At 43.8% G+C, this 27,667-nt stretch overlaps 1 protein-coding gene across 2 annotated transcripts in view; it reads left to right on the forward strand.

Moving 5' to 3' along the window:
• Positions 1-27,667, forward strand: part of LOC144826942 (uncharacterized) — a 137,519-nt gene that overhangs the window by 47,859 nt on the left and 61,993 nt on the right. The window contains exons 3-5 of one of the 2 annotated variants that reach the window (XM_078685403.1): positions 5,039-5,128; positions 19,793-19,879; positions 27,368-27,454. In XM_078685403.1, the coding sequence (XP_078541529.1) occupies positions 5,039-5,128; positions 19,793-19,879; positions 27,368-27,454 (264 nt within the window). The remainder of the gene's footprint in view (positions 1-5,038; positions 5,129-19,792; positions 19,880-27,367; positions 27,455-27,667) is intronic. The other variant, XM_078685404.1, reaches the window with a different exon arrangement.

Here is a 27,667-nt window from a genome sequence, read left to right on the forward strand (position 1 = left end):
AATACACCACTGTGAGTAAGACTATATTATATAGAGAAATAAAGATATTCGTTCCTTATGTCAAAGTACTTTTGTTCCTTTTATTCAAAACACAATACATAAGCAATCAATATTGACTTCACAATTAATTATAACGTTAAAAAAACATGGTTAAAAACAAATATTAAAATACATCACAAAGGGTAAAAATAATTTTTATGATACAGGTAACGTGTGAGAAAAAGGTTGTTGACGCAGCGTTTCGGTATATGTACAAATTCTTACACCTTCATCAGGTAAATTTCTAAATGACAGAGAACAAATAATTACTTGACAAATCCAATTGCAGTTTATAACAGTTAACAGATAAAACATATTGTCACTAGTGGTCAGTAGGCAGTATTTACAACAGTAAAAAACATCTTTTTAACATAAATTGCAGTTTACCTCTTCTACTAACATTAGAACATTCTAATGTGCATTGTCTATAATTAGTCACTCAAACGTTGTCAGTTCCACTTAACATGAACTAAATGTGAGAGAACACTCTTGTCGGGCACGCTTTCTCTTATGGTCCCTACGATAAAAAGTGTATTCTCTGTGTGAAAAGGCATTTATAGCAATCAACTATATATGGAGTTTGCTAGGTTGTTCCAAATATCAAACATATATACTAAGCACGTACCTCAGCTATAGGTTTTGAGTAGGATGAATTTGTTCAATACATCACAAAGGTTTTTTTAAACCATGAACCCTTGGTTTCGGATGTGCCAGCTCAATCCTGCTGCTCGCATCAGAGAGAATTCTTTCCTTAAAGGAACAGAAGGGAATGGCTATTATGATCCCACTCCGAGCTTGGAGAGATCCTTTAGATGCACCACAACTCTCGGGTATTAAATTACCTTAAGATCCGAATATATTTCCACTTCACGTCTTACAGAGGGGCCACCGATTTCTGTAGTCAGTTTCAAGTTACAATCTAAGAAACAAAATGTTTTGAGTGTCGTATAATTAGAAACATACTCTAGGCTGCCTGGGAAATTTATTTGCCAAAGGTCTTATCAAGCACTTACCAAACAAACTGAGGAGTAAACGCGTCTGTAAATTAAGAATATTGCCGCTGCAGCTTTATTTGCTGATATGCTTATTTTCACGGCGAAGTTTCCTTACATTGGAGTGTGGAGTCGGGATTGGTTAAATTAAATCTGTTGGTGAAAAGGATCAATATAGAGCATAGTAGAAGAACCCATATGCAGATTTTATGGTATTCTACAGAAAACCGGGTTGGCTGTATCATTTTAAACTCCATACGGCAACTGCTGTTTTGAGCTATACTCTTGTTATTCAGTGGTATAACGCTATTGTGTTCGCCAGTGAACCAAGCATTATTAAGGCGGGTTATTTTTGTAGACGCCGTAAAACTTTTCGCAGCAGGATGTTTAAGTAATAAAACGTCTCTGCGGACCTTTCTGCGACCTTTAATATGTCTGGTCCGTAGGTCTAGGATAAAACTAAATCCTAAATACAACTCACGTTATGCATGAAACTAACATGAACATTATAGTACCGCATTGGGCACGCTCGGCTTGATGATTGCAGGGTTATGCGTTAATTAACGTCTTAAACGGGTCCGCTCAGATAATACTCAGTAATTTAAAACTACAGGCTGAAAGCTCCAGCCGGTCGATTGACATTGTAACAGCTCCTTACCTTGGGTAGAACAAACGGCCTCCCTGCACCCTCTCGCGTGTATATCGGCATTACGGTTAACGTAAAACTCTGGCTGTTTAAATAGACCCAAGTCTACCATTGGCTTGTGCCTGACCACCTGATGGGCTGTAACAAGATCTCCTATTCGTTACTGCGACGTGTTACGTCAAGATGTGATGTTCCTAGTTTTGTGAACACTAACTTTATTGTCACCCAAACAATGCATGAACAGTATGTCATTATTGTTTAATCTATGCTCGAAAAACGTTCAAAGGGAATTTTAGTACTCCTACAGAAATAAAGGTCATTTATATTTTCGAAGTGATACATATTATGAATCCAAAGAGGGCTATTTGTTACTTTGATTAAAAACACCCCGCATCTCTACGAAGCATTAGTATCACAAAGTTGTCTATTAGTATAATGGATGTTGACAACAAATCCATCAAATTATACTAAAAAGGGATGGTATGTCCGTAAAACGAACGGGACTAGGTTTAATAATTTCTGTGTGGTTTTGTATGATAAGGAGCCAAAATACCTCATACAATTCGCTCCCAGTCCTCTTTACTGTTGAGTCCATGTCTAACAGTGTTTAAACGGGACATATAGTATTGTTCTCTTTTCTTCCTTTTGCTATTAATGTCACCTCCTCGGCTGTTCATTTCAATTACTTCAAGGCCACACCAAGACAGATCGTCATTTTTATGTCCAGCCTCTTTCCAATGATCTACAAGTGTTTTGAATAAAAGGAACAAATGTACTTTGACATAAGGAACGAATATCTTTATTTCTCTATATAATATAGTCTTGCTCACAGTGGTGTATTATTTCAGTATGGCAGTGGTATTATGTTTGTTGTATATATTATCATTGGTTCTATTTGCTTCTTAACTGTGGATGGTTTTGGGACAGTGTATTTTTCTGTTCTTCATTCTCTCCCATCAGGTAATGGAGTTGGCTCTTCCTTCGGGGATTCCTGGCTTCACACCCAAATACTTCCCAGGTGCACTCAGGTCCATTGTCGCAGCACACAAGTTTTATACTCGAGTGGATCTGGTTCAATAAATGCTTATTGAAAACATCTCTATAATTTATTCTGTGAATTTTTCTGAAACTAAGTGAGCACGATTGAATGTGCGAAAAGTGCTGTACTGTTTCCACGATCCCCGAAGGGTCAAAGGATGTCATGTTCAGTGGTTGCCAAAAACTATGCCCTCTCAAGTAGGGTTCCGGGGCTTATAGTTTGACTCTGAGCTAGCGAGTCTATAGGCTGATATATCTTGCCTGGCAGTGTTGTTGCAATATTCCCATGAAGAACAGGGTCAGTACTGATCTGCATAAGGCAGGTCACCATTTAGGGAGGCACTGTGGGAGAAAATTGATAGGTTGGATTGCTTCCAGATAAACATGCAGAGCTAGCTACTGCTTCAACTCATTCAAATGCCTGCAGCAAAGGGACCAGAATAAGGGTTCATATATTCACCTAATTGTGTACAGCTTAAACTATCAAAACTTGTTTGCGCAAGAGAATGTTACATTGTTTTGTGATGGGGCAGACCTTTTATTAGACACATGTTTACTAGTAAAGAGATGTGACATAGCGGTCAGAGCTGTCGATTTTACAACTGGGCAACCAAGACTGGCTCTTGGCCTCATCTCAAGAGCTTGTGGTTCTGGGCTATTCCTCTCCTTGTGCTTACGATTTTTACCCTAAGTTGGCAGGGTATGCCGAGACGTGGGTTCCTCAATCCCTTTGCCACTGGATTCAAGCTAGCCTGGTTAATGAAGGGTGTTACCCGGGAATCAGTCCTAGGATGCTTGCTTCTGGTCCAGGGAAGACCTGGCTTGGCAGTTCAGGCTGGACTGTTCACTTGAGGAGCAAGTTTAATACTGATTTGCCCATGGCTGGGTCTGAACTGTGGTGGCAAAATGAGCTAAAGAATGATGATGGACTCAACCCAGATCTGTGACAGGGGGTGATCATCTGAAAGGTTTCAGCACTCTGTCCATCATCGTCTTGTCTTTGCTTTGTTCTCCCCAATTTGCCAGGCCATGTCAGGACTTGGGTCCCTTGTTCACTTTGCCACTCGACTTATTTGCATATCGATGGGTCTGAACTGGGGTGACGAAGTGAGCTAAAGAACGATGATGGATTCAGCCCAGATCTGCAAATGGTGGTGGGTGTCTGAAAACTTTCTGTCCTCTGTTCACCATCTCCTTGTGTTTTTCGAATAATTTTATATCCTTGCGATTGAAAAAGAAATGTGTAGCCTTTGGCTTTCACTTAAAATGTTAGGGGAATGTGTAAAGGAATCAAATGACCTTAAGCCAAGTTTGCTCCATAAAATGAAATTAACTATGAGACTTGCTTTGAGAGAGGAGGAGTGATCTTTGGTGACCCACAGGCACAGTCCTCAATTGAAAGCACTTGCTGCGCCCCGCTAAAGGATGGTTCGGAAAGCTTGTTTAGCTTGAGTTCCTTTACTGTCTGTCTTCATATGGTAGAGACCCTGCCCTTGCTAAAGGGCCATTAGAATTATGCAGCATTGGAGGACCGAATTGTGTGTCAGGGTTGACTAAATTATGCGGCATTAGAAGGCAAATTAATATGCCTAATGTGTCATAATTTATTCTAGTTCTACATCGATATGATTTTATTTTTACATGGTAACACTTTTTGAGAAAAGGGTTCACCTCATTATTACCTGCTTTATATCCAAATACAGCAACAAGCAACAGAATGGTGACCAGTCAACCTTTACCAAAGGCCTTCCATTGTGCTGCAAGGTTTTGCTGTGCATTTAGTATCTTTTGATCAGTTTAGGCTAGAAAAACGTTTTTAACCTCTGCAGCAGGTAATGGATTGAGTGACAAATGTGACAAATCCACATTAATGCAGAAAATCCTGTGGCTACTAAATCACTCAATTCTTGTGGCCCTGCTAATAGGTAGTCTGAGGGAGCCAGCAGACTAGAGAGGGCCACCTCCTGCCTCACCTCAGCAGACTCACAGGTCTGTGCCCATCTGAGGTGGAGCCATTAAAATGAAAGAGGGAAGGTAAGTAGGAGCGAGGTATGTGCCTAGAGGGATGCATCATGAATATAGTCAAATGTCCAAGCACTCTTAAGATATTGACGATTTAAAACTTTATTGAAATGTTACTTTAGAGCTGTCTGTCACCTGGGTGAGGCCACCCCTTTCGAAGTTAGTATTAGGAGGTTATGAATTTGTGAACCTTATGGAGGGTTACTATTTATATCAGCAATTCTCATGTTACTAGTAGAGGTAGTTAGTGTTAAAGCCTGTCTGCCTTCTCCTCAATGACATTGTATGTTTGTGCTTTTAGCAGGAACCAGCTCTACAACACCGAAGATAGCAAGCTCTGCGTCCACAAGACCAGGCACCACCCCAAGCCGCACAGATCTTGTAACAACAGGTACACCTTGTGCCTCTATTTCTGCTGAATGTTTTATTGGTAACAAAGTAACATGATGTCTAACTTAGTACTGTCCTAGAGTTAGTTTTTAATAATTGTTATTAGTTTCATTATAAAGACGCTAAGTGCAATATCGGCAGGCATATTATACATATCATAAATTACGTGCACTATGTATAAATCCATTTGCTTTATAGAGGAGAGGTACAAAGATAATTATAATCAATAGAATAAAAGAAAGATTGAAAAGGAGAAATTCCCAAATAACTATAAATAATAGATTAAAAGTGATAATCAATATATCTCATATGACACACATCCACAAGCATTCAAACATGTTTCAATGTGGAACTGAGCCGTCTCCAACATGGTGCTCGCAAGACGTTTGTATTGTAGGAAACACTGAAGAATTTTAACAGCAGAAGCTAAGGCCCTAATGACCAAATATGTTTCCTATAAAAACTGCTATTTTTAAACTGATAATATCAATGTAGGTTCCCTTGGATTAGTGAGGGAGTCTTCTGCGACTCTGCAGGATTCGCTTATGACTGAAAATAATCTCGTTTTGTTTGACTCAAAGGGTACACAGACTGATGGTGAGTGTGCAGAGTAAATAAAGTCTATACGCTTTCCCCAAAAATGTAAGGGGTGGAAGAGTTATGGTGGCACTCTACTCTAAGGAGGTGAGGAAGAAAATACTGCAGGAAGTGACCTGGAGGAGGTCAGTGATGATGGGGGAGAGGACCCAAATCCGAATCTTGATTTCTTGTTGAGAGAAATAATACTAATATGAGTGAAATAGAAGTTACTGCGATGGGAGTTATTGTCATCAGTCAGTTTCCTTATTAAATGTACAGTGGAATATAGTGTCCAAGGTCTGTCCCTAGACATTGGATGCTGTCAGAAGAAGAACAAAGAGTGGTCTAGGGAGGGCTGCAGGGGGCGCTCCATCCTCTATCCAGCTGCTCTCTGTACTTGAAGCGGATGTTTCCTATGTTATGTTATTCTATATTTTGTAGTGTTGTTAGGTTATTATAAGTTATGTTACAATGGGTTATGCTCTGCTGTGCTATGTTATGTTATGCTGCTGCCATGTTATGCTATGCCATGTTATGTATGCTATGCCATGTTATGCTATGTTATGCTATGTGTTGTGGCCTGTTATCTGGAAGCATGTTCCTGACCTGCATTATGATGTACGGTATTTGGAGTCTATTTTTTCAGCCTATGGAATGCACTGTGGGGGAGTGTGTCAGTTGATTGAGAAGAGCGGTGTTGTGAATTGTACTACTTTCATGTTGAATGCAATAAAGAGAACTGAACATTTCCACTGCCTAAGAAATCTCTTAACACTGTTGACCAGTTGCGGCATCCATCGAAGAACCCAACGGGTGAAGTTGCACTTCCTTAAATTTTAAAAAGGACTTTAACCCTTAGTCCAGTGACTTTAATTTGCTTGGACATTTAGCAGCCAACAGTGACCCCTGTACTGTGTTGTGCTTCAAGGAAAACTTTGGATATTTATTTCATTTACTTGTAAGCGGGAGCCTTTGGTTTTGACGTGGAGCCGACGTCACAAGGAGATTGGTGCTTTGAAAATCATTAGTGCGGGGGCCTTCGGCATTTCCAAGGAACTCTGGGGCATATTATCAAGAACGTCGATAAAATTATCGCTGCTATAGGGGCAGGAAACTGCACCTAAAACGGCGATAATGGGCTTGATAATAGGCCCTTGTGAATTCTTATAGAGCCCAGGTTTAACACCAGAACTTGGGCTGCTATGGGAATTCACAAGCACATATTATTAAGCCCATTATCGCTGTTTTAGCGGCAGTTTCCTGCTGCTAAAGCGGCAATAATTTTATTGCCGTTCTTGATAATATGCCCCAGAGTTCCATGGAAATGCCGAAGGCCCCCGCACTAATGATTTTCAAAGCACCAATCTCCTTGTGACGTCCCTGCGCGAGCGGCTCCCTGAGTCGACACTGGTGCTGTGTCAGCCCACATTGACGCATTGCGTTCTGTGCGTGCGGTGCGCAAAGCTGGTTTCGGCGTGTATTCTGTGCTCCTTTCATAAAGGGAATAATCTCATTTGCAGGCTGCAGAACGGAGCTCAGAAGCAGTTTATGGGCCGATTTTAGGTATGAAACACCGGTGTGCTAACCAGTGTCATGATTAAGTTGTGCATGATGAAAGGGTTTGCTTCTTTATCAACCAACGGAGAAGAGATGACAAACCTATTTTACCACCCATAGATACTGGTACATTTACGGTAATAACAAAAGGTTTTGTTATTTTTTTTCTACATTTTTTTCTTCTTTCCTCATTCTTTTCATTCTATGCTCGTGCACAGAAACATTTGAAGACTGTTCACCTTTTATCAGAGAACTGTTAGTTACAGTTATTTTAATTCTTTTTGTAAATTTATGGTGGTAATTTATTTTTTCTGTCAGATTATTAGATTAATTAATTAGTTTGAGTACCCAAGTTGAATTTTCGTGCAAACAATGTCGGCAGGAAGTATGGATCCGCCTCCGCAATTTCTCTCAGATGAAGATGATCTAATCCTACCATGGAAGAAGGGCAAAAAACAACTTGACTCCTATCAAATTGCGATTGGTGCCGAGAAATTCTGAGCAGCAGGAAAACAATGAGTCATATTACATAATCTAAGTATCGAGGGGTGTAATATTTATGAAAGTTTGGACGAGATCACCATTGGAAATGCGGAACAGGACCCTCGTGATATTTTTATGATGTCTGTGATGATATTGGAGAAACACTTCGGTCCTTGGATCAAAGTGGTTATGAAGGGACACAATTGTTGTACAAGAGTTCAGAGCAAGACAGAAACAGTAAGCAATTATATAGCATCACTCTAGAATTTAGCACGCACTTGTGAGTTTGGTGACCTAATCAAGTCAATAATTAGGGATCAATTGGTAAGCTGCACAAATAACGCCAGAGAGCAGTAGAAACTGCTAATCAAAAACTCCACTTTAAGAGACGCTAAGCATATAGTAGAAAGTATGGAACACCCGAACGGATGGATCAAAGAGATGCAGGATAGAGCTACCGCTTCTGGTGAGTGTAGCTCACCTCCCGTTGAGTACAGAAGAAGATGATGAGTGTCATGTTACGGTGCATTAAGCAGGAAGTACCAGTATTAACCCCTTTAGCGCGGCGCGGATTTTTGCGCTATGCAGAAGGTTCTATTGAGCGGGTGGGGCCGTGACGGAGCGGTTCCATCGTGCACACAGCGCAACCGACGCTCATGATGGAACGCTCCCTCATGAGTGGCGAAGGGGTTAAGGGTAACAATTCTTCCACTAAAAGTAAAGTTAATGCCATTAAGCACACAAAAGATGTTTTGAAAACAGAAGGAATGTTCAATGTGATAGAACTTTACACAGCATACCACTAGGTGGTGTTGAATTAAGACTGACGCCATCTCACATTTTTCGTGCACCTGTGGGAGCTTTCATGTATAAAAGAATGTCTTTTGGTTTAGCTTCAGCTGCTGCATGTTCTCAGAGGTTAATGAAGGGGGTCTTGGAGTGACTCAGCAATATTTTATTCTACCAGAATGACATTCTGGTGAGTGGCAAGGACAGAGCAGGCCTCGATGTCAATTTGAAACAGGTCTTAGTGAGATTAAGAGACAGTGGACTCGCAATAAAGCTTGAGCACACCATCTCAGGGGAAGGTACCAGGCCCAAGGTGAACTTAAGCGAGTCCATCACTAAAGCTCTTGCTCCTGTAGACAAAGAAAGACAACAGCTCTAAAACAAGCTCACAGGTATTGAGTGCTTCCTCGGCGGCTGCTGTGGGAACATGAGATGATCACGTTTGATCAACTGACCTGATACAATAGCTGTTATAGGGACCGTCGTCTGTGAATGCAAGCGACAATGATGTTGCGTCTCCCACACAGGACACATAAAGATTTGGCTCTCTGTGTGATGGGAGCAATTTGGCCTTTTTTCCAAAAGAATCCAAATTGGAATGAAAAACATTGTTTCGTTTTATTTTCTTCTGAGGTCACTGGGTCACCATGGCTTTCGATTTGCTCAGTCAATCTAATCATATATTGATTCTTTAGTATATTTATAGAACTTTGGAATTTCATAGCTTCTTTTTACATATAACATGTTTTTAATATGTTTTCCATTTTTTACATCTAATATGCTTTTTTGCATGGTTTTATGACAATGTTTTCTGATTTTAGCAGGCTTATTTTAGCAGCATTAGTAACCTTGTCAACCTTCAGATGAGGAGTGGGTGTTAGGGTTCCTAACCTAGGCCTAAGTAGCAAAGCAACCTTTTACTTATATGTGTCCCACTTTGCTCTGCATATCGATTGAAGCAATGACCTTTTTCTCAGTTATATGTACTGAATAATGTCAATTGATTTCCTTGAGACTAGCCTCATTTATTATGCATGAGGATACTTGGCATCATATCTTAATCCCCCACAAGTTCATAACAGGATTAAGATACTCTGTACAAAAGTAATTGCTGTCTTCATCCTTGGGCGACAGTAATAACCTGCGTCATTACAATTATTGATTTATGCTCATGTACATAATCGTACTCACAATATATCGATTGTGGTAGTACCCAAGGTTACTTTTTGATTTAAAGGACCCTCACCTACACTAGGTAACAGCTGAGACGCTTCTATGCTGCCACGGAGGTCCCTGCAAGCTGAGGCTTCATCACACAGAGGTCTGACACCCCCTGCGGGGTGTCCAACTCGTGAGAATGATGGGGTCCTTCACACTCTCCCATCAGGTAATTGGGTTTGCTCTTTCTAAGGGATTCCTGGCTTCACACCCACAAGCATTCTAGGTCTACTCAGGTACACTTAGGTAGGGTCCGCATCGTAGGAAAAGGCAAAAATGACTTTTTTCTATATGCCTGCATATATCCGTTGCTTAACACCATGGTGGAAATGTATCTACTGTTTACTCTGTTGTTACTTGTAATCTCTGAGATTTGCTTCTGTCTATTGATTGTAGCAGTAAACATATTTTATACACAAGTGGGTCTGGTTCAATAAATACTTTTTGAAAACATCTCCAATGTTTGTTCTGTGTATCTCTCTGAGACTAAGAGAGCATGATTGACTGAGCGAAAAGTGAGGTACTGTTTCCATGATCCCTGAAGGGTCAAGGGTTGTCATGTTCAATGGTTGCCAGAAACCATGTTCTCCTTGGTAGGGTTCGGGAAATTATAGTGGCACCGTGAGCTAGATAGTCTATAGGCTGACATATCCTGTGGGAGTGTCTGGAATCAGTCTAGACACCAAACCTTTAGTTTATGTTATCCATCAAACACGCAGATCCTATGTATTTTTAGGAACTGCATAACACAGTGGTCTCTTGCTTACTGTGCCACCTCAACACTGCTGCAGCTTATTGATCAGATCTAAGACGGCCATCATTTTCTTTTTCTTTGCTCCATTCAGGAGGGGACCTTGATTGGCAGTGTTGTTTCATTGTTGCCATGAGGAACAGGGTCAGTACTGATCTGCATAAGGCAGCTGTCTGTTTAGGGTGGCACTGTGGGTGAAACTTGATGGGTTGGAATGCTTCCATATAAACATGCAGAGCTAGCTACTGCTTCAACTCATTCAAATGCCTGCAGCAAAGGCACCAGAATAAGGGTTCTGGAAAAGGGGTGACCGCTCGGTCCCCCCGAACGTATGGATGGGTGCCCCGAACCTCCCGGGAAACCATTTTGGGCGGGGTGGGCGTAGCCCGGCTGGTATGCCCGAAGTGGCGTAGCCGGGGCGCGCCTTCCCCCGCCCGAGAGGGGTTGTCCTAGACACCTCGACGGAAGACCACGCCCCGTAGGCGTATCGGGGACGGGTACACGCCCTCCCGCAGAAGAATAAAGGAGCGGGAATCCAGAAGATCGTCCTCTTGTTCCTCGGATCGGAAGGCTGCACCCACTCGTTGCTCGTGAGCCCTCGACGGAACAAGCAGCAATTTTGAACGTGGTAATCCTGTTTTTTCTCTTTCAGTATTCGAAGGACCTTGTGGATCGACCAAGGGCGGAGGACTCGAAACCATGCCTAGCAAGAAAGCAGGAAAGGGTTCCGAGACGGAAAGGGTGTTACGCCTGTTGTCGAACCGGATGGCTTGTATGGACCGAAAGCTCGGTCAGGTCCAATCACTCGGTAGAGGTTTGGCGGAGGTGAAGAAGCAATTGGCCGCATTGAATGACCCAAGTCAGCCGAAAAAGGTAATAGGCCCGGCCTTGCCGGGAGTTGTCCCCGGGGTTAGAGGGAAGCGGGTAAAGGAGAGGGCTGTTTCGGGGGGGGTCCCAGTCTCAGAGGTACCCCCTATCACCCCCCTCGTACCGGCTGAGAACCCAGATTTAGGCCAGCCGATCCCGGTGGTGATAACCCCGGCCGAGGATGATGAGATGCCCCCAGAATTGGCCGCACAGTTGACGGCATGGCTTAAGTCGAAGGTGGGGGGCACAGTGACCCCGGGAGATCCGGCCGAGGAAGCCAGAGTACTAATAAAGCAGTTACGGCAATCGAGAGATGTCGCAAAGGCGAGTATTCCTCTTGTTCCCCCACAGGTGGCACCTGGAGTACCAGCAGCTGGTCAAGAAAAGACGGCGGCAGCAACGGCCGATCCGGGTAAGCTCGCATTGCCAATGGTGGGGGAGGGCTCAATACCCTCAAGGCGGGAAAAGGTTGCACAGCACATTCCCATGGCCACGAAAGAGTTAATATGGGGAGACAAGTATGTCAACATGTTTTCATTGTTAACCGACCATCGCGAGATGGAGTATGCTAAAACGCAGAAAGATTTGTGGCACCCGAGTGTTTGGCGCGCCAAGATGGCCGAGTTCAGGGTGGACGAGACAGTGACGAACTGGGTTAAGGCCTCCTCTATATTTACCGCAGTCATGGGGGAACGTAAACCTGAGGTTATGACTGAGTTGGTTTGCTATCAGAATCGCATTATGGATTTTTATTCAATGTATGAGGGAGAAGAATGGAAAGGCTATGACATGAAGTTCCGTAAAGCAAAAGAATATGATGCTTCTTTGTCTTGGGATTGTTTGGACTCGGTGTCATGGCACAAGCAACTCCTGCCAGGGGCGACAGGTACGTCCTCGCCAGGCGGGAGCGGGTCCGGAGTGGTCCGCCAAAAGCCCGGGGTGCCCTTTCGAGCAGGCACAGGTGGGGGCTACCAGCCTAGAGTTGGCGGGAATGGCGGAAAAGGGGGGGTCTGTTGGGGCTTAAATCGAGGCAACTGTAACAGACCACAGGGGACATGCAAGTTTAAGCATGTGTGTGCCGGCTGTGGGAATTCCTCACACCCGGAAAGTGCATGTAGATCAAAAAATGGCGGGACGGGGGGAAAAGGTGGGTCTAAGCAGGAGTGAGGTAGACCTTAGTGACCGATTGCCCACACCCATTGATCTCATGGTTATGATTCCGTGGTTAAACAAATACCCTGATCATGTATCCGCTGGGGTGTTGAGGAAGGGATTCTTACATGGCTTCCACATCCCAGTGGGGGATTTTTGGGGGAACTCCTTTTGTAGAAACCAGTTATCGGTACAGCACAACCTTGGCGTGGCAGAAAAGAAAATAGCAAAAGAAGTCAGTTTAGGGCGAGTAGCTGGGCCCTTTCATCGCCCGCCGGTGGCCGAGTTCATCTGTTCCCCGTTAGGGGTTGTCCCGAAGAAAGATCCCGGGGAGTTTAGACTCATATATAACCTTTCTGCTCCTAGGGGTTCCTCGGTGAATGATGCCATTGACCCAGAAGTTTGTTCAGTACGATATGCATCGTTCGACGATGCCGTGGCCATGTTGAACCACCTAGGCCCTGGGGCGCTGATGGCGAAATGTGATATCGAATCAGCGTTCCGGTTGCTTCCGGTGCACCCGGAGGATCAGCGCCTGCTAGGTTTTGCATTTCAGGGAAGTTATTACATGGATAAATGCATGCCCATGGGTTGCTCCATTTCTTGTGCTTATTTTGAAATGTTTAGCTGTTTTTTGGAATGGGCCTTCACCGAGGCCACAGGGCATAGACATGTTATGCATTATCTGGATGACTTCCTGTTCTTGGGGGCAGCTGGTGATACGAACTGCGCACAGGCGCTGCATGATTTCTGCATCCTCATGTGTGAATTTGGGGTCCCATTGGCACCAGGTAAGACGGTTGGACCATCTACTTCACTGGAGTTTCTGGGAATTGAACTCGATTCTGTGGAGGGGTGTTTCCGATTACCAATGGAAAAGGTGGTCAAGTTCCGGGCTTCCTTGATGCAATGCCTGGATGGGGAGAAAGTGACCCTGCACCAGTTACAACAAACGGTGGGTCAGCTTAATTTTGCCTTGAGGGTGATGCCTATGGCCCGCCCCTTTTTGCGCTCTATCGCGCAAGCAATGGTAGGTCTCAAAGAGGGTCACCACCGTACGAGACTGTCGGGGGAGGTTCGCCAGGATATGCGTATTTGGTTGGCATTTCTGGCGGACTTCAACGGTCGAGTCGTGTGGAACTCCCCGCCAGAGTCTTCGGAGGAACTAGGTCTATGGACCGACTCGGCTGGGAGCGTGGGTTTTGGCGCCATCTTGGGTAATCGATGGTCGGCACAAACGTGGCCAACATGGTGGCACTCCAACGGTCTCACAGGTAACATTGGGTTCCTGGAGTTATTCCCCATCTGGGTTGCTCTGATGACATGGACTGACGACTTCAGGGACCGCTCGGTGGTGTTTTGGTCTGATAATATGACTGTTGTCGAGTGTATTAACCAACAGGCAGCACGCTGCAAATTGATCCTAAGATTGTTGAAAGAAATTGTGCTGCTTTGCATGAGATGGAATGTACAGTTCAGGGCGAAACATGTGCCAGGTGTACTGAATCATGCGGCTGATGCACTCTCTTGTTCACATATGCAGGCATTCAGGGGTTATCTGCCCACTGCTGACCTAGAGGCAGCACCATTCCCCGAAGCAATGTGGCTAATCGGTGCCCCGGATTACAAGACCTCGTGGCAGCGAGTCTAGCCCCCAGGACGAGGAAAGCATACGAAGGAGCGTTTCGTTCCTATTGCACATATTTGGGTCCCACAGAGAGTAGGAACTGGGGTCAGGAGGAATCCTTCCTGGGGTACCTGATTGCACTGCACAGAGAGGGCCGATCAGTGGCAACGGCCAGTAGGCATAGGGCGGCCATTTCCTTCATGGCCCAGGTACACGGAATAAGGGACCCTACGGGTTCCTTTTTGGTGAAGAAAGCCCTTCGCGGCTGGAAGCGCCTTGAGGGGTGCAAGCAAGATACGAGGCACCCGATTGGCTTAGACAGACTGTCTCTGCTTTTGGCAAAGCTGGATGAGACGTGTTCCTCCCATTTTGAAGCAGTTCTGTTCCGGGCAGCGTTCACATTGGCATTCCATGGGGCTATGAGGGTGAGCGAACTTGTCGCTAGGAACAAGAAAGATATGGAGGGAGGCTTGTGCAGGGATCACATCCAAAAGAGGGGTGATTCGATGGTAATCGTGATAGCCAGGTCCAAGACTGACCAGGGGGCTATGGGAAATAGTGTTGTCATACAGCGCAAACGTGGGTCCCCCATCTGCCCGTTGAAGTGCGTGGAAGACTATTTGGCGCTAAGAGCGGCCGCATGGGGGGGGAGTTTGCTCCGACATATGGATGGCACCCCACTGACGAGATTTCAGTTTCAGAGGGTACTAGCACTGGCAATCGCTGACGCGGGCATGGACCCGTACGATTTTGGGACCCACTCCTTTAGGATAGGGGCTGCTACAGAGGCTACAGCCAGGGGTCAGAGTGCTGAGGAAGTGAAACAATTGGGCCGTTGGTCCTCGAATTGCTTCAAGAGGTATGTGCGATTGCACATGTTGTGAGTGATCAATTTACATGCACTCACTGTTTTCTGTCTTTGTTTACTTTACAGTTTCGCGAGCCTGCCACGCGGGGCGGAATTTGAGGTCGACCCAGCATCAGGAGACCAGCGGTCAGAGGCCACCGACTGGAGAGAGGATGGTATGGGTCGTGGGCCACTCATACGTGAGGCGCGCCGGCGACGTATTCAAGGAAGGTGACGCGATTCACGCACCTGGGGAATACGGGTTCAGAGTGGCCTTCCATGGGAAGGGTGGGATCATTTTTGACAACTTTGAGCCATTTTTCGAGGGACTTCTAGGGCGGCATAGGTCACCGCCATCTGTAGTCATAGTACACCTGGGAGGCAACGACTTGGTGACACTGGGTAGACGAGTGTTACTTGAACGAGTTTTGTCGGCTGTTAGCTGGTTGGCTAAAAGAGTCCCAGGGTGCACGATTGCCTGGTCCCACATGATTCCTAGAAGGAGGTGGCAGGGGGGCCTTTCGGTGTCAGCACTGAACCATTCAGTTAAACGGGTCAATAATAAAATTGGTAGATTGTTCCGTTCTGCACAGTTGCAGAACATTCCTCATGGGTGTATTCGTGGTGATCATATGTATCTGAACGATGGGGTTCACCTGTCCAGGGAGGGGAATGACTTACTCATAGGAGACTTCATTTCATGGCTAAGGGGTTTGAGGAAGCATGACCTTTAGGAGGAGTTGGGGGGACCGGATAGTCGGTCAACTATCCGGTCTGTGGCGGTAAGGTCATGATCGGTGAGCAGTTATTTCAAGGTCCCTAGAGTGGGGCGCCACCCACAATGGATGGGAGTGCCCGGGGGAAGACGGCCATTGGCCCCTTCCACGGGGAGGCGGCACCCACTAAGGATGGGGCGCCTATGGGGAGATGGCCATGGGCCCCTCCCAGGGGGGGAGGCGGTTAGATGCCCCTCCTACTAATTTCCCGGGGGCCGGATATCCGCGACGGCGGATAGAGAGTGTGGGGATGGGGGGAGAGTCCACGCTGTCCTTCCTACAGAGACCTCATACGGGAACTCGGACGACCCTTAAGATGGCGTCGAGTAGTAAGGGGGCCCCCACCACGACAAGGGAAGTTCCAGTTGGCAATGAGGGTAGAGCCCTCTGCGCATGCGCCGCTCACACAGTGAGGGCGGGAGTCTGGTAGTAGGGATCTGACACCGGTTAAGACCTTGCCGTTGGCCCTTAATGCTAGGATGTACAATTTGAGTTAGAGTGTATGCATTTTCAGGATGTTAGCCAAAAGTACATGACTGCATCGAAATGTAATAAATGACAAATTGTACATAATGCATAATGATGAAACTTTAATTTAATGTTTTAAATTTGTTTCATATTTTAATAAATACGGCCGGGAGGGTGACTCCCTCCCGCCTTCCAAAAGTTCAACTATTGTCCGACTTCCCATCCTTGGGGATATGTGTTGGGAGGGGGTGGCGGGCATCCCGGCCATATTGAAAAGGGGCGACCGCTCGGTCCCGCCGAACGTATGGATGGGTGCCCCGAACCTCCTGGGAAACCATTTTGGGCGGGGTGGGCGTAGCCCGGCTCGTATGCCCGAAGTGGCGTAGCCGGGGCGCGCCTTCCCCCGCCCGAGAGGGGTTGTCCTAGACATCTCGACGGAAGACCACGCCCCGTAGGCGTATCGGGGACGGGTACACGCCCTCCCGCAGAAGAATAAAGGAGCGGGAATCCAGAAGATCGTCCTCTTGTTCCTCGGATCGGAAGGCTGCACCCACTCGTTGCTCGTGAGCCCTCAACGGAACAAGCAGCAATTTTGACCCACCCACCAGCCCCTTATAGCAAGTGTTTGGAGGAAATAAAGTTTTATGAGTGATGAAGGTATAGGCCTCTTTTTCCTTGGTGAGAGAATGAAGGAACGTTGAGAATAAAGATTTGAATTTTTCATTGCAGAAATGTCTTCTTGCAGGAAAGAGCAGTTGATAACACAGTAAGATGATGTGGAATTTTCTTTCCTTAGTAGGTGAACAACTGTCGTATTTATTTGTCGGGCGGTAAGGTCATGATCGGTGAGCAGTTATTTCAAGGTCCCTAGAGTGGGGCGCCACCTACAATGGATGAGAGCGCCCGGGGGAAGACGGCCATTGGCCCCTTCCACGGCGAGGCGGCACCCACTAAGGATGGGGCGCCTATGGGGAGATGGCCATGGGCCCCTCCCAGGGGGGGAGGCGGTTAGATGCCCCTCCTACTAATTTCCCGGGGGCCGGATATCCGCGACGGCGGATAGAGAGTGTGGGGATGGGGGGAGAGTCCACGCTGTCCTTCCTACAGAGACCTCATACGGGAACTCGGACGACCCTTAAGATGGCGTCGAGTAGTAAGGGGGCCCCCACCACGACAAGGGAAGTTACGGTTGGCAATGAGGGTAGAGCCCTCTGCGCATGCGCCGCTCACACAGTGAGGGCGGGAGTCTGGTAGTAGGGATCTGACACCGGTTAAGACCTTGCCGTTGGCACTTAATGCTAGGATGTACAATTTGAGTTAGAGTGTATGCATTTTCAGGATGTTAGCCAAAAGTACATGACTGCATCGAAATGTAATAAATGACAAATTGTACATAATGCATAATGATGAAACTTTTATTTAATGTTTTAAATTTGTTTCATATTTTAATAAATACGGCCGGGAGGGTGACTCCCTCCCGCCTTCCAAAAGTTCAACTATTGTCCGACTTCCCATCCTTGGGGATATGTGTTAGGAGGGGGTGGCGGGCATCCCGGCCATATTATATTCACATGATTATGTACAGTTTAAACTATCAAAGCTTTTATGTGTAAGAGAAGGTTACATTGCTTTGTGATGGGGCAGGCCTTCTAGTAGACACATATTTACTAGTGAACAGATGTTACATGAAGGTTGGAGTTGTCAATTTTACAACTGGGCAACCAAGATCAGCTCGGCCTCATCCAAGATCAGCTGGGTCTCCTCTCAACAGCTTGTGCTTCCGGGCAATTTATCTCCTTCTGTTTGAGTTTTACTCCCTAAATTGGCAAGGTACGCCCAGATTTGGGTTCCTCACTACCTTTGCGACTGGATTCAAGCTAGCCTCGATGATGAAGGCCGTTACCCATAAACCGGTCCCAGGATGCTGGTTTCCAGTCCAGGGAAGACCAGGCTGGGCAGTTCGGGCTTGAGTGTTCACATGAGGAACAGCGTCAAGACTGATTAGCAAATGGCTGGGTCTGAACTGGTGTTGCGAAGTCAGCTAAAGAACAAAGATAGATTCAACCCAGATCTGTGACTGGGGGTGAGCATCTGAAAAGTTTCAGCACTCTAGCCACCATCTCCTTGTCTTTGCTTTGCTCTCCCTAATTTGGCAGGGTATCCACATATGTGGGTGCCTTGCTCACCATGCCCCTAGATTTAAGTTAGCCTGGCTGATGAGGTATGTTACCCGAAACTGGTCCCAGAATACGTGTTTCCTGTCCGGGGAAGATCTGTTGTGGCAGTTCAGGATGGACTGTTCTTTTGAGGAACAAGGTCAAGACTGATTTGCATATGGCTGTGTCTGAACTGGGGTGGAGAAGCGAACGAAAGAATGATAATGGATTCAGCTCAGATCTGCGACTGGGGGTGAGTGTCTAGAATGTTTTAGTGCTCCGTCCATTATCTCCTTGTGTTTGTCAAATACTGTTATATCCTTGTGTTTGAAAAAGTAATGTGTAGCCTTTGGCTTTCACTTAAAATGTCAGGGGTTGGTGTAAAGGAATCAAATGACATGAAGCCAAGTTTGCTCCATAAAAAAGAAATGAATTATGGAACTTGCTCTGAGAAAGAAGGGGTGATCTTTGGTGACACACAGGCACAGTCCTCAATTGGAAACACTTGCTGCGCCTTGTTAATGGATGGTGCGGAATGCTTGTTTAGCTTGGGCTCCGTTACTGTCTGTCTTCATATGGTAGAGACCCAGCCCTTGCTAAAGGGCCATTGGACTTGTACCGCATTGAATGACCGAATTGTGTGCCAGGTTGACTAAATTATGCAGGAAGAGAAGGCAAATTATACTGCCTGATGTGTCATAAAATATTCCAGTTCTACATCATATTGTTTTCATCTTTACTTGGTAACACTTTTTGAGAAAATGATTCACCTCATTATTAACTGCTTTATATCCAAATACAGCAACAAGCAACAGAATGGTGACCCGTCAATCTTTACCAACTGCCTTCCATTGCACAACAAGGTTTTGCTGCTCATTTAGTCACTTTGGTATCAATTTAGGCTAGAAACGTTTTTTTTTATTAACTGTAGATTATGCAGCAGATGATGGATTAATTGACAAATGTGACAAATACACATTAATGCAGGAAATGCCATGGCTACAAAATCACTTAATTCCAGGGACCCTGGTAATAGGTAGTGTAAGGCTGCCAGAGGATAAGAGAGGTCAACAGTTCAGTGCCCCTCTTTGGGTGGAGACATAAAAATGAAAGAGGGAAGGTAAGTAGGAGAGATGTATGTGCCTAGAGTCATAAGTCATAATATAGTCAGATGTCTAGATTCACAACTTTAGTAACATTTTACTTTAGAGGTGCCTGTCACTTGTGTGAGGTTATCCTTTTCCCAGTTAGTATGAGGTGTTTATGCATTTGTGTACCTTATCGAGACTTACCATTTATATCAGCAATTCTGATGTTACTAGTAGAGGTAGTTGGTGGTAAAGCGTGTTTGCCCTCTCCTCACTGACAGACATTGTATGTGTGTGCATTTAACAGGAACCAGCTCTACAACACCGAACATAACAAGCTCTGCAGCCACAACACCCAGAACCACCCGAAGCCGCACAGAACTTGTAACAACAGGTACACTTGATTATTCAATTTCTGCTGAATGGTTTATTGGTAACAAAGTAACCTGATGTACACCTTAGAACTACCGCAGAGTTAACTTTAAATAATTTTTATTAGTTTCATTAAATAGACCCTTAAATGCAATAGTGGCAGGCATAAAATACAGATGCAAACACGTGACTAAGTAGCGGAGAACCAAGATATACCGCTCCAACGTAAGATCAGACACGTGCATGAGGGTTTTTAATTTGGGACAAATCGGTACGCGACCTGCATACCCAGGTTATGCAGGGCAAGTGATCCTTCCCCACCTGATTTTGTGACTTCAAATATAATTATAATAATCAATAGAATGTAAGATAGATTGAAAAGGAGAAATACCCAAATTGCTATAATTAATGGATTAAAAGTGATAATCAATATATCTCATATGACACACATCCACAAGCATTCAATTATGTTTCAATGTGGAACTGAGCCGTCTCCAACATGGGGCCCACAGGACATTTTTGTTGTAGGAAATACTGAAGAACTTTAACGGCAGAAGCTAAGGCCCTAATGGACAAAATGGTTACTTATAAAAACTGCTATTTTCAAACTCCTGCAAAGCACATTATATAAATGTAGGTACCCTTGGATTTGTGAGGAAGCCTTCTACATTTCTGCCGGATTCGCTTATGACTGAAAAGATTCATGTGTTATGTGACCTAATGGTCACCCAGAGACTGACAGTGAGGGACAGTATACAGGGTAAATAAAGCCTATAAACTTTCCCCAAAAATGTAGGGGTGGAAGAGTCATGGTGGCACTCGACTCTGAGGAGGTGAGGGAGAAAATACTGCAGGAGTGACCCGGAGGAGGGCAGTGATGATGTGGGAGAGAAGACCCAAATCCGAAATCCTGGATACCTGTTTAGGGAAATAACACTAATTTCAGTGAAACAGAAGTTACTGCGATGGAAGTTATTGTCATCAGTCAGTTTCCCAATTAAATTTACAGTGGAATATAGTGTCCAAGGTCTGTCCCAGGACATTGGATGCTGTCAGAAGAAGAACAAAGAGTGATCTAGTGAGGGCTGCAGGGGTCGCTCCTTCGTCTATCCAGCTGCTCCCTGTATCCTTTACTTGAAGTGGATGTTTCCTATGTTATGTTATGCTATATTGAGTTGTGTTGTTAGGTTATTATAAGTTTTGTTGTGTTATGTTATGCTCTGCTGTGCTATGTTATGTTATGCTATGCTTATGTCATGTTATGCTATCTTATGTTATGTGCTGTGGCCTGTTATCTGGAAGCATGTTCCTGCCCTGCATTATGATGTACAGTATTTGGAGTCTTGTATACTATGGAATGCACTGTGGGGGAGTGTGTCCGTTGATTGAGAAGAGCAGGCGTTGTGATCTGCACTACTTTCATGGTGAATGCAATAAAGTGAACCAAACATTTCCACTGCCTAAGAATTCTCTTAACACTGATGAGCAGTTTTGGCATCCATCGAAGAACCCAACGGGTGAAGTTGCGATTCCTTAAATTTAAAAAGGGCCTTAAAGCCTTATCAGCAGCCAACAGTGACCCCTGTACTGTGTAGTATTTTAAGGAAAACTTTGGATATTTATTTTGTTCACTTGTAAACGGGTGCCTTTATTTTTGATCTGGAGCCAATGTCACAAGGAGACTGAGGGTTTGAAAATTAGTATTGCAATTGGTATTGCCTTAGGCATTGCCATGGAACTCTTACCACTGTGATTAGTAGCCTTGTGTGTGCAGAGCGTGCTAAGGTTTATGAGTGCTCCCTGCGCGAGTGGCTCCCTGAGTCGAGACTGGTGCTGTGTGAGCCCATATTGACGCATTGCGTTCTGTGCGTGCGGTGCGCAAAGCTGGTTTTGGCGTGTATTCTGTTCTCCTTTCTTAAAGGGAGTAAGCTCATTTGCCGGCAGCAGAACGGAGCTCAGAAGCAGTTTGTGGGCAAATTTTAAGATTGAAACACTGGTTTGCTAACCAGTGTTATGATTAATTTGCATGATAAAAGTTTTGCTACTTTATCCACCAATGGAGAAGAGATGACAAACCTATTTTTACCACCCACAAATATTGGTACATCTAGAGCAACAAAAAAAGTTTCCTTTTCTTCTCTCATTCTTTTCATTCTTTGCTCATGCACTATTAGTTATAGTTGTTATTTTAATTCTTTTTGTTAACTGCCTAACCGCAGTGGCAATTTTTAGCGGAGTGGGCAGGGCCCCGTCGGCCAACGGACTTGCGCAACACTACGGAGGCAGTGCTCGCAACTGCCATTGGCCGACAAATGCATGGAAGGGGTTAACTTATTATGGTAATTTATTATTTGATGTAGGTATGCTAGATTATAATAGTAATACCTATTTTAATCACGTTGTATTTTTGTGCAAAAAATGGCTGCAAGAAGTATGGCTCCGTCCCCACAATTTCTCTCAGAAGCAGGTGATCAAATCCTACCAAGGAAGAAGGGGAAAATACAATTTGACTCTGATTTAATTGTGATTGGTGAGGAAAATTCTGAGCATAAAGAAAACAAGCAGTCTTATTTCATAATCTAGGTATCGAGGGGTGTAATATTTATGAAAGTTTGGACGAGATCACCATTGAACCCTAGGAAGGGAACCCAACGAATAATTTTATGCTATGATGATGTTGGAGGAACACTTCGGTCCTAGGGTCAATGTGGTAATGGAGAGACACCATATTTTCACAAGGCTCAGAGAAAGTGGGCAATTATATAGCATCACTCAAGAGTTTAGCACACACCTGTGACTTTGGTGACTTAACAGAGTGATTCATTTGGCATCGATTGGTTCGCTGTACTAATAACCTCAAAGAACAGGATAACTGCTAATGAAAAACCCCACTTTGATTAATGTTTTGGATATAGTAGAAAGTACTAGGCACATGCCTGGGTGGGTCAAAGAGATGCAGGACAGACCTACCACTTATAGTGGGAGTGTAGTTCGCTTCACGTCGAGTACTGAAGAAGATGACGAGTGTCATGTTATGGTACATAAAGTTGGAACTAACATTCTTAAGGGTAAAAGTTCTGGCAGTAAAAGCAAAGTTAATGACATGAAGATACAAAAGATGTGACAACAAATAAGAGATTTACTTTGATGGATCTTTCTGCAGCATGCCATTGATCCAGCAGGTTACCAACCTGCGGACATATATCACCATACATTCATCTGGGCCCATAAACACATTCACTCATATAGGCCAGTTAACTCTGCTGGGGGTCAATTTTTATAAATACTTAGATTGATCAGATTCTCTTAGTTCTTCCCTGATCCTAAAGCGTTTTTCCATAAATGGATCTATTTTAGTTGACTAGCAATTGATGATATGACATGGTTAAACATACCCTATATCTAATTAACCCCTCCGCTGTGCTGAACATTCTGCGCTGGTGCGGAACGTTCTATTGCGCGGACGGGGCCGGAACGTTCAACGGACGTGCGGAGCACTACCGAGGTAGTGCACATGACGTCCGCTGAACAAGGCCAGCACTGAAGGGGTTAAATAATCACAGACAGATTTAAATGTTTTATCTTATAATTTCATGTGAGCAAAACAGATTACAGTGTTAACTTCATCTTTCTGAGGAAGTAAGATCAATTTACCCAACTTAGTATTCTATTAAATGAGATTTCACTACAACAAGAACCCTAAAGAAAAAGAGGACAGCGAGAGAAGTACATTGACACAATACATGAAGATATATTTACCTATGATGGTGTGGAAATCAGACCCCTCTGGCAAAGAGATAGTGGGCCTCTTTGGAAAGTTCAGGTGACTAGGACTTCAGGACGGGTTTAGGTTAGGATAGATGACCTCTTCCGGATTCAACACCTGCCTCTCACCCCTCTCTAATACTAACTTCCTTCTCGCGTCTTCCGCGATCTTATTCTAAGTCTATCACCTCCTCTAGTCTTCCGCAATCTTCTACTAATTATTTAGCTTGAAAATTCTAAGTTTGCTTCTTCAGGTATTCGATCAACATTTGGAAAGCATCTTGGTCTATCAGCGTTATCTTGCTGCGACTGCAATAGCTCAGTTATACTTTTTCTAATGTCATGTACCTCCGCTAAATGTTTCAACTTTATGAAACTCCTATTTCTGATTGGATAAGCTGAGGGGATGATCATCGCACCATGCTAAGTTTTAGTAATTTTATTTAGTTCATTGTTTTAAGTTCATTATTTTGTTTCTCCCAAGCTTTATTTCCCACGCATGTTCACAAATGTATCAACAACAATGTAAACATTTCACAGTCGTCCATTGAGTCTTCAGGATGTTCAGCTGGTTCCCAGGACATACACGGAGAACATCCTTGGACTGAGTTTAAGACTTGACCTCATTGTTTCTGGGTTGTCATCTTTGCGCAGGCGTGGAAATCCACGTGGGTAATAGACTTTAGCATCATTCAGAGGTCCAATTACGAACTAATAGAGAGGCCAAAAGAGATAGCATTCATTTCAAATTTAACATGATTCCACTGTATACCACCTGTCTCTACTCTAACCCGATTTACTTATAAAGTCTATTTTCCCATTAGTATTTAGTATTTAACACGTCTTAGTTTCAGCAAGGCCGATGCTTAGCACGTGAGCTTTCTAGCGGCCGTATTATATGCTTGTGCGCAGAATCATGAATTACCCTCCAAGCGTTAAGACGTCATGCAATTGGCGCATGAGCAATACAGATTCCCGCGTTAGCAGCCATTTTAAGCTTCATTTGGGTTACTCATTAGTAGATCACATATCCAAGCTTCCTTAATCTATGAATATATGACATTTTGTGCATATTAGTATCACAAAACAATATTAATACTTTATTACAAGATTATATGGGAGGATTGCATATAAGCAAGTCTCTTTTAAACAAGTCCTTGCTCCATCACCATCACGTGATGTTAAATAATGACTTATTTCATCTCACATCTTTTGTGACACTTGTGGGAGCTTACCGGTTTAAAAGAATGTCTTTTGTTCGCCCTTTCCAGAGGAGTCTGACAAGGCTGTCCCTTATCTCCCTTATTGTTTTCTCCCTTTCCAGAGGAGTCCGACAAGGCTGTCCCTTATCTCCCTTATGGTTTATTGTGGCATTGGAGCCATTTCTCACAAAACTAGGACATGACACCCAAATTACCGGCTTCAACCCTGGCCCTAGTCAAGTCAAATTGTCCGTGTATGCAGACGATTTCCTTTTGTATTGTTCCAACCCTGAGTCCACTCTACCTGCCTTCCTACTTCAAGTTGACGCTTTTTCGCAAGTTTCGGGCTATCGACTCAATCGTGATGAATGTGAAGTTTTACCCCTGAATGTCTTATGTCACCGCCATTACTTCGACTACACTGGTTTCTCCTGGCAGTTGACTAAAGTGAAATATTTGGGATTATGGTTCTCCCCTTCTATCCCAGACACATTGAAAGCTAATTTTGACTATATTACAAAAAAAGTGACTGTTTCTATCACCAGATGGCATCCTCTCTTTCTTTCGTGGTGGGGTAGATTGAACTCCATTAAAATGATGTTGGCTCCTATCGTCCTATACTCTCTTTCTATAATCCCTGTTCGTACACCTTGTTATTATTTTAAATGCCTAGACTCTCTCCTATTGAAATTTCTCTGGAAAAACAAACTGTGGATCGCCTTGTCTTTCCTTAAAAAGGATAAGACATTTGGAGGTCTTAAATTTCCGGACTTTAAAACTTATCATTATTTTTTTTTCCTCAAACAGGCCTCTCGTTGGCTTTCCACAGAAGTTTCCACTTATCCTCCTGTTTGGTTAAACATGGAAACATCTCTTATTTCACCGTTTGATTTTCCGGAAGCTCTTGCTTTCTCTGCTAATGCTTCTTTCCTAAAATCTCCTGTCAATGCTCATACCCGTCATCTTCTAACTCCCCTCTTACCCTCCTCTTATCCCTCTCTTACCTCTTTGTCTCAACAGCCCATTTGCCATAACAAACTACTTCGCATTAAAAACCGTTCTTTTTTCTGGAAGTCTTGGAAATCCAAGGGTTTGTCATGGATTTCCCAAGTCCTGCTTGATAACGTCCCCCTAACTTTTGCTGAACTTCAAACTCAATTTCTTCTTCCTACTTCCTTTAGGAAACAATATGACCTTCTAATACCTGCTCTTCGCCAATATCTTCAATCTCTTCCTTCTTCTTCTGACCTGCCATCCTCTTGCTCAACTATCTTCCCGCTTTTGGATGCTTCTCCATCCGCTTCTCGCATTTACAAATGTCTTATAACTCCCTCTGAATGACTCAAAACGAAGACTGAATTGGCCTGGGAAAAGGATTTGTCAATATCCTGACCTGTCTCTTTATGGGATAAGCGGTGGTTAAAGATACATAAAACGTCCATAGCTGCTAACACTACTCAAACTCTTTACTTCATATACCAACGTTTATTATTATCCCCGAAAAAACTGGCATCGTTTTCCCCTGACCTCTCTCCTAAATGTTGGTCCTGCCCTTGCCAGACTGCAGATTTACTCCATATGTTATTCCACTGTCCCACTACCGATACTTTTTGGCAGGCAGTTTGGTCCCGTATAAACGTCATATTTGACATCAAACTCCCCTTCTCCCCCTCCACTGTCCTTTTGGGTTCCTTATCTCCAGATTTGCCCCATTCCCCTTCTCATTTTAAGTCACTTGACTTATTCTTAGCTGTAGCCTTCCATCTGATTACCTCCAATTGGAAAGATTCGACAAAACTCAGTTACTCAGCATGGTGGAATGCTATTTGCTTCCATCATAGACTTGATACCAATTATGTTACCCCCGTTTCTCTAGCAATAAAAAGACATTTATTATGGATTTCACTTACTACTTACCTATCCAAGCTCTCTTCCTCAATTTCCACTACTATTGTTACTCATAAAAATTTATCTGATGATGTTCGAAACCTCCATGATTATTCTCTTGCTTGTCTTTTTCTTGTAATTTTATTCTATTTTTTGATTAATTGATATTTTTTGTCTATTTTATACTTTTTATTACATTTTACTATTTGCATACGATGTTATATTCTACAATTCTGCCTTATTTAATTTGAATTCTGTTTTTTATTTCTTCTTCCCCCCTTGTTTTCTTTTTCATGATTTAGGTATAGGTGTTTATTGATTCTGTTTTATTGCTTATCCTCATTATGCTTTGGCAGCTGCATGTTTTCAGAGGTTAATGAAGGGGATTCTGGAGGGAGTCAAAATATAGTCAAATGTTTAAGCACTCTTAAGATACTGAATATTTTAAACTTTATTAACATTTTACTTTAGAGGTGCCTGTCACATGTGTGAGGCCATCCTTTTTGCAGTTAATATGAGGAGGTTATGCATTTGTATACCTTTGGAGGGTTACTATTTATATCAGTAATTCTTATGCTACTAGTAGCAGTTGTTAGTGTTATAGACTGTCTGCCCTTGCCTCAATGACAGACATTGTTTGTGTGTGTTTTTAACAGGAAAGAGGTCTACAACACCAAATATAACAAGCTCTGCAGCCACAACGCCTGGAACCACCCCAAGCCGCACAGATCTTTTAACAAAAAGTACACTTTGTGTCTCAATTTCTTCTGAAATGTTTTTTGAAACAGAGTAACATGATGTCTAACGTATTACTATCCTAGAGTTAGTTTTAAATAATTTGCATTAGTTTTGTTAAATTGACTCTAAGTGCAATAGCTGCAGGCATATAATACAGCTTAAATGACATGCACTATTTACACATCCAATTGCTTTATAAATGAGATGTACAAAGATAA

This window comes from Lissotriton helveticus, chromosome 4_1 (assembly GCF_964261635.1).
Source record: "Lissotriton helveticus chromosome 4_1, aLisHel1.1, whole genome shotgun sequence".
Classification (NCBI taxonomy): domain Eukaryota; kingdom Metazoa; phylum Chordata; class Amphibia; order Caudata; family Salamandridae; genus Lissotriton; species Lissotriton helveticus.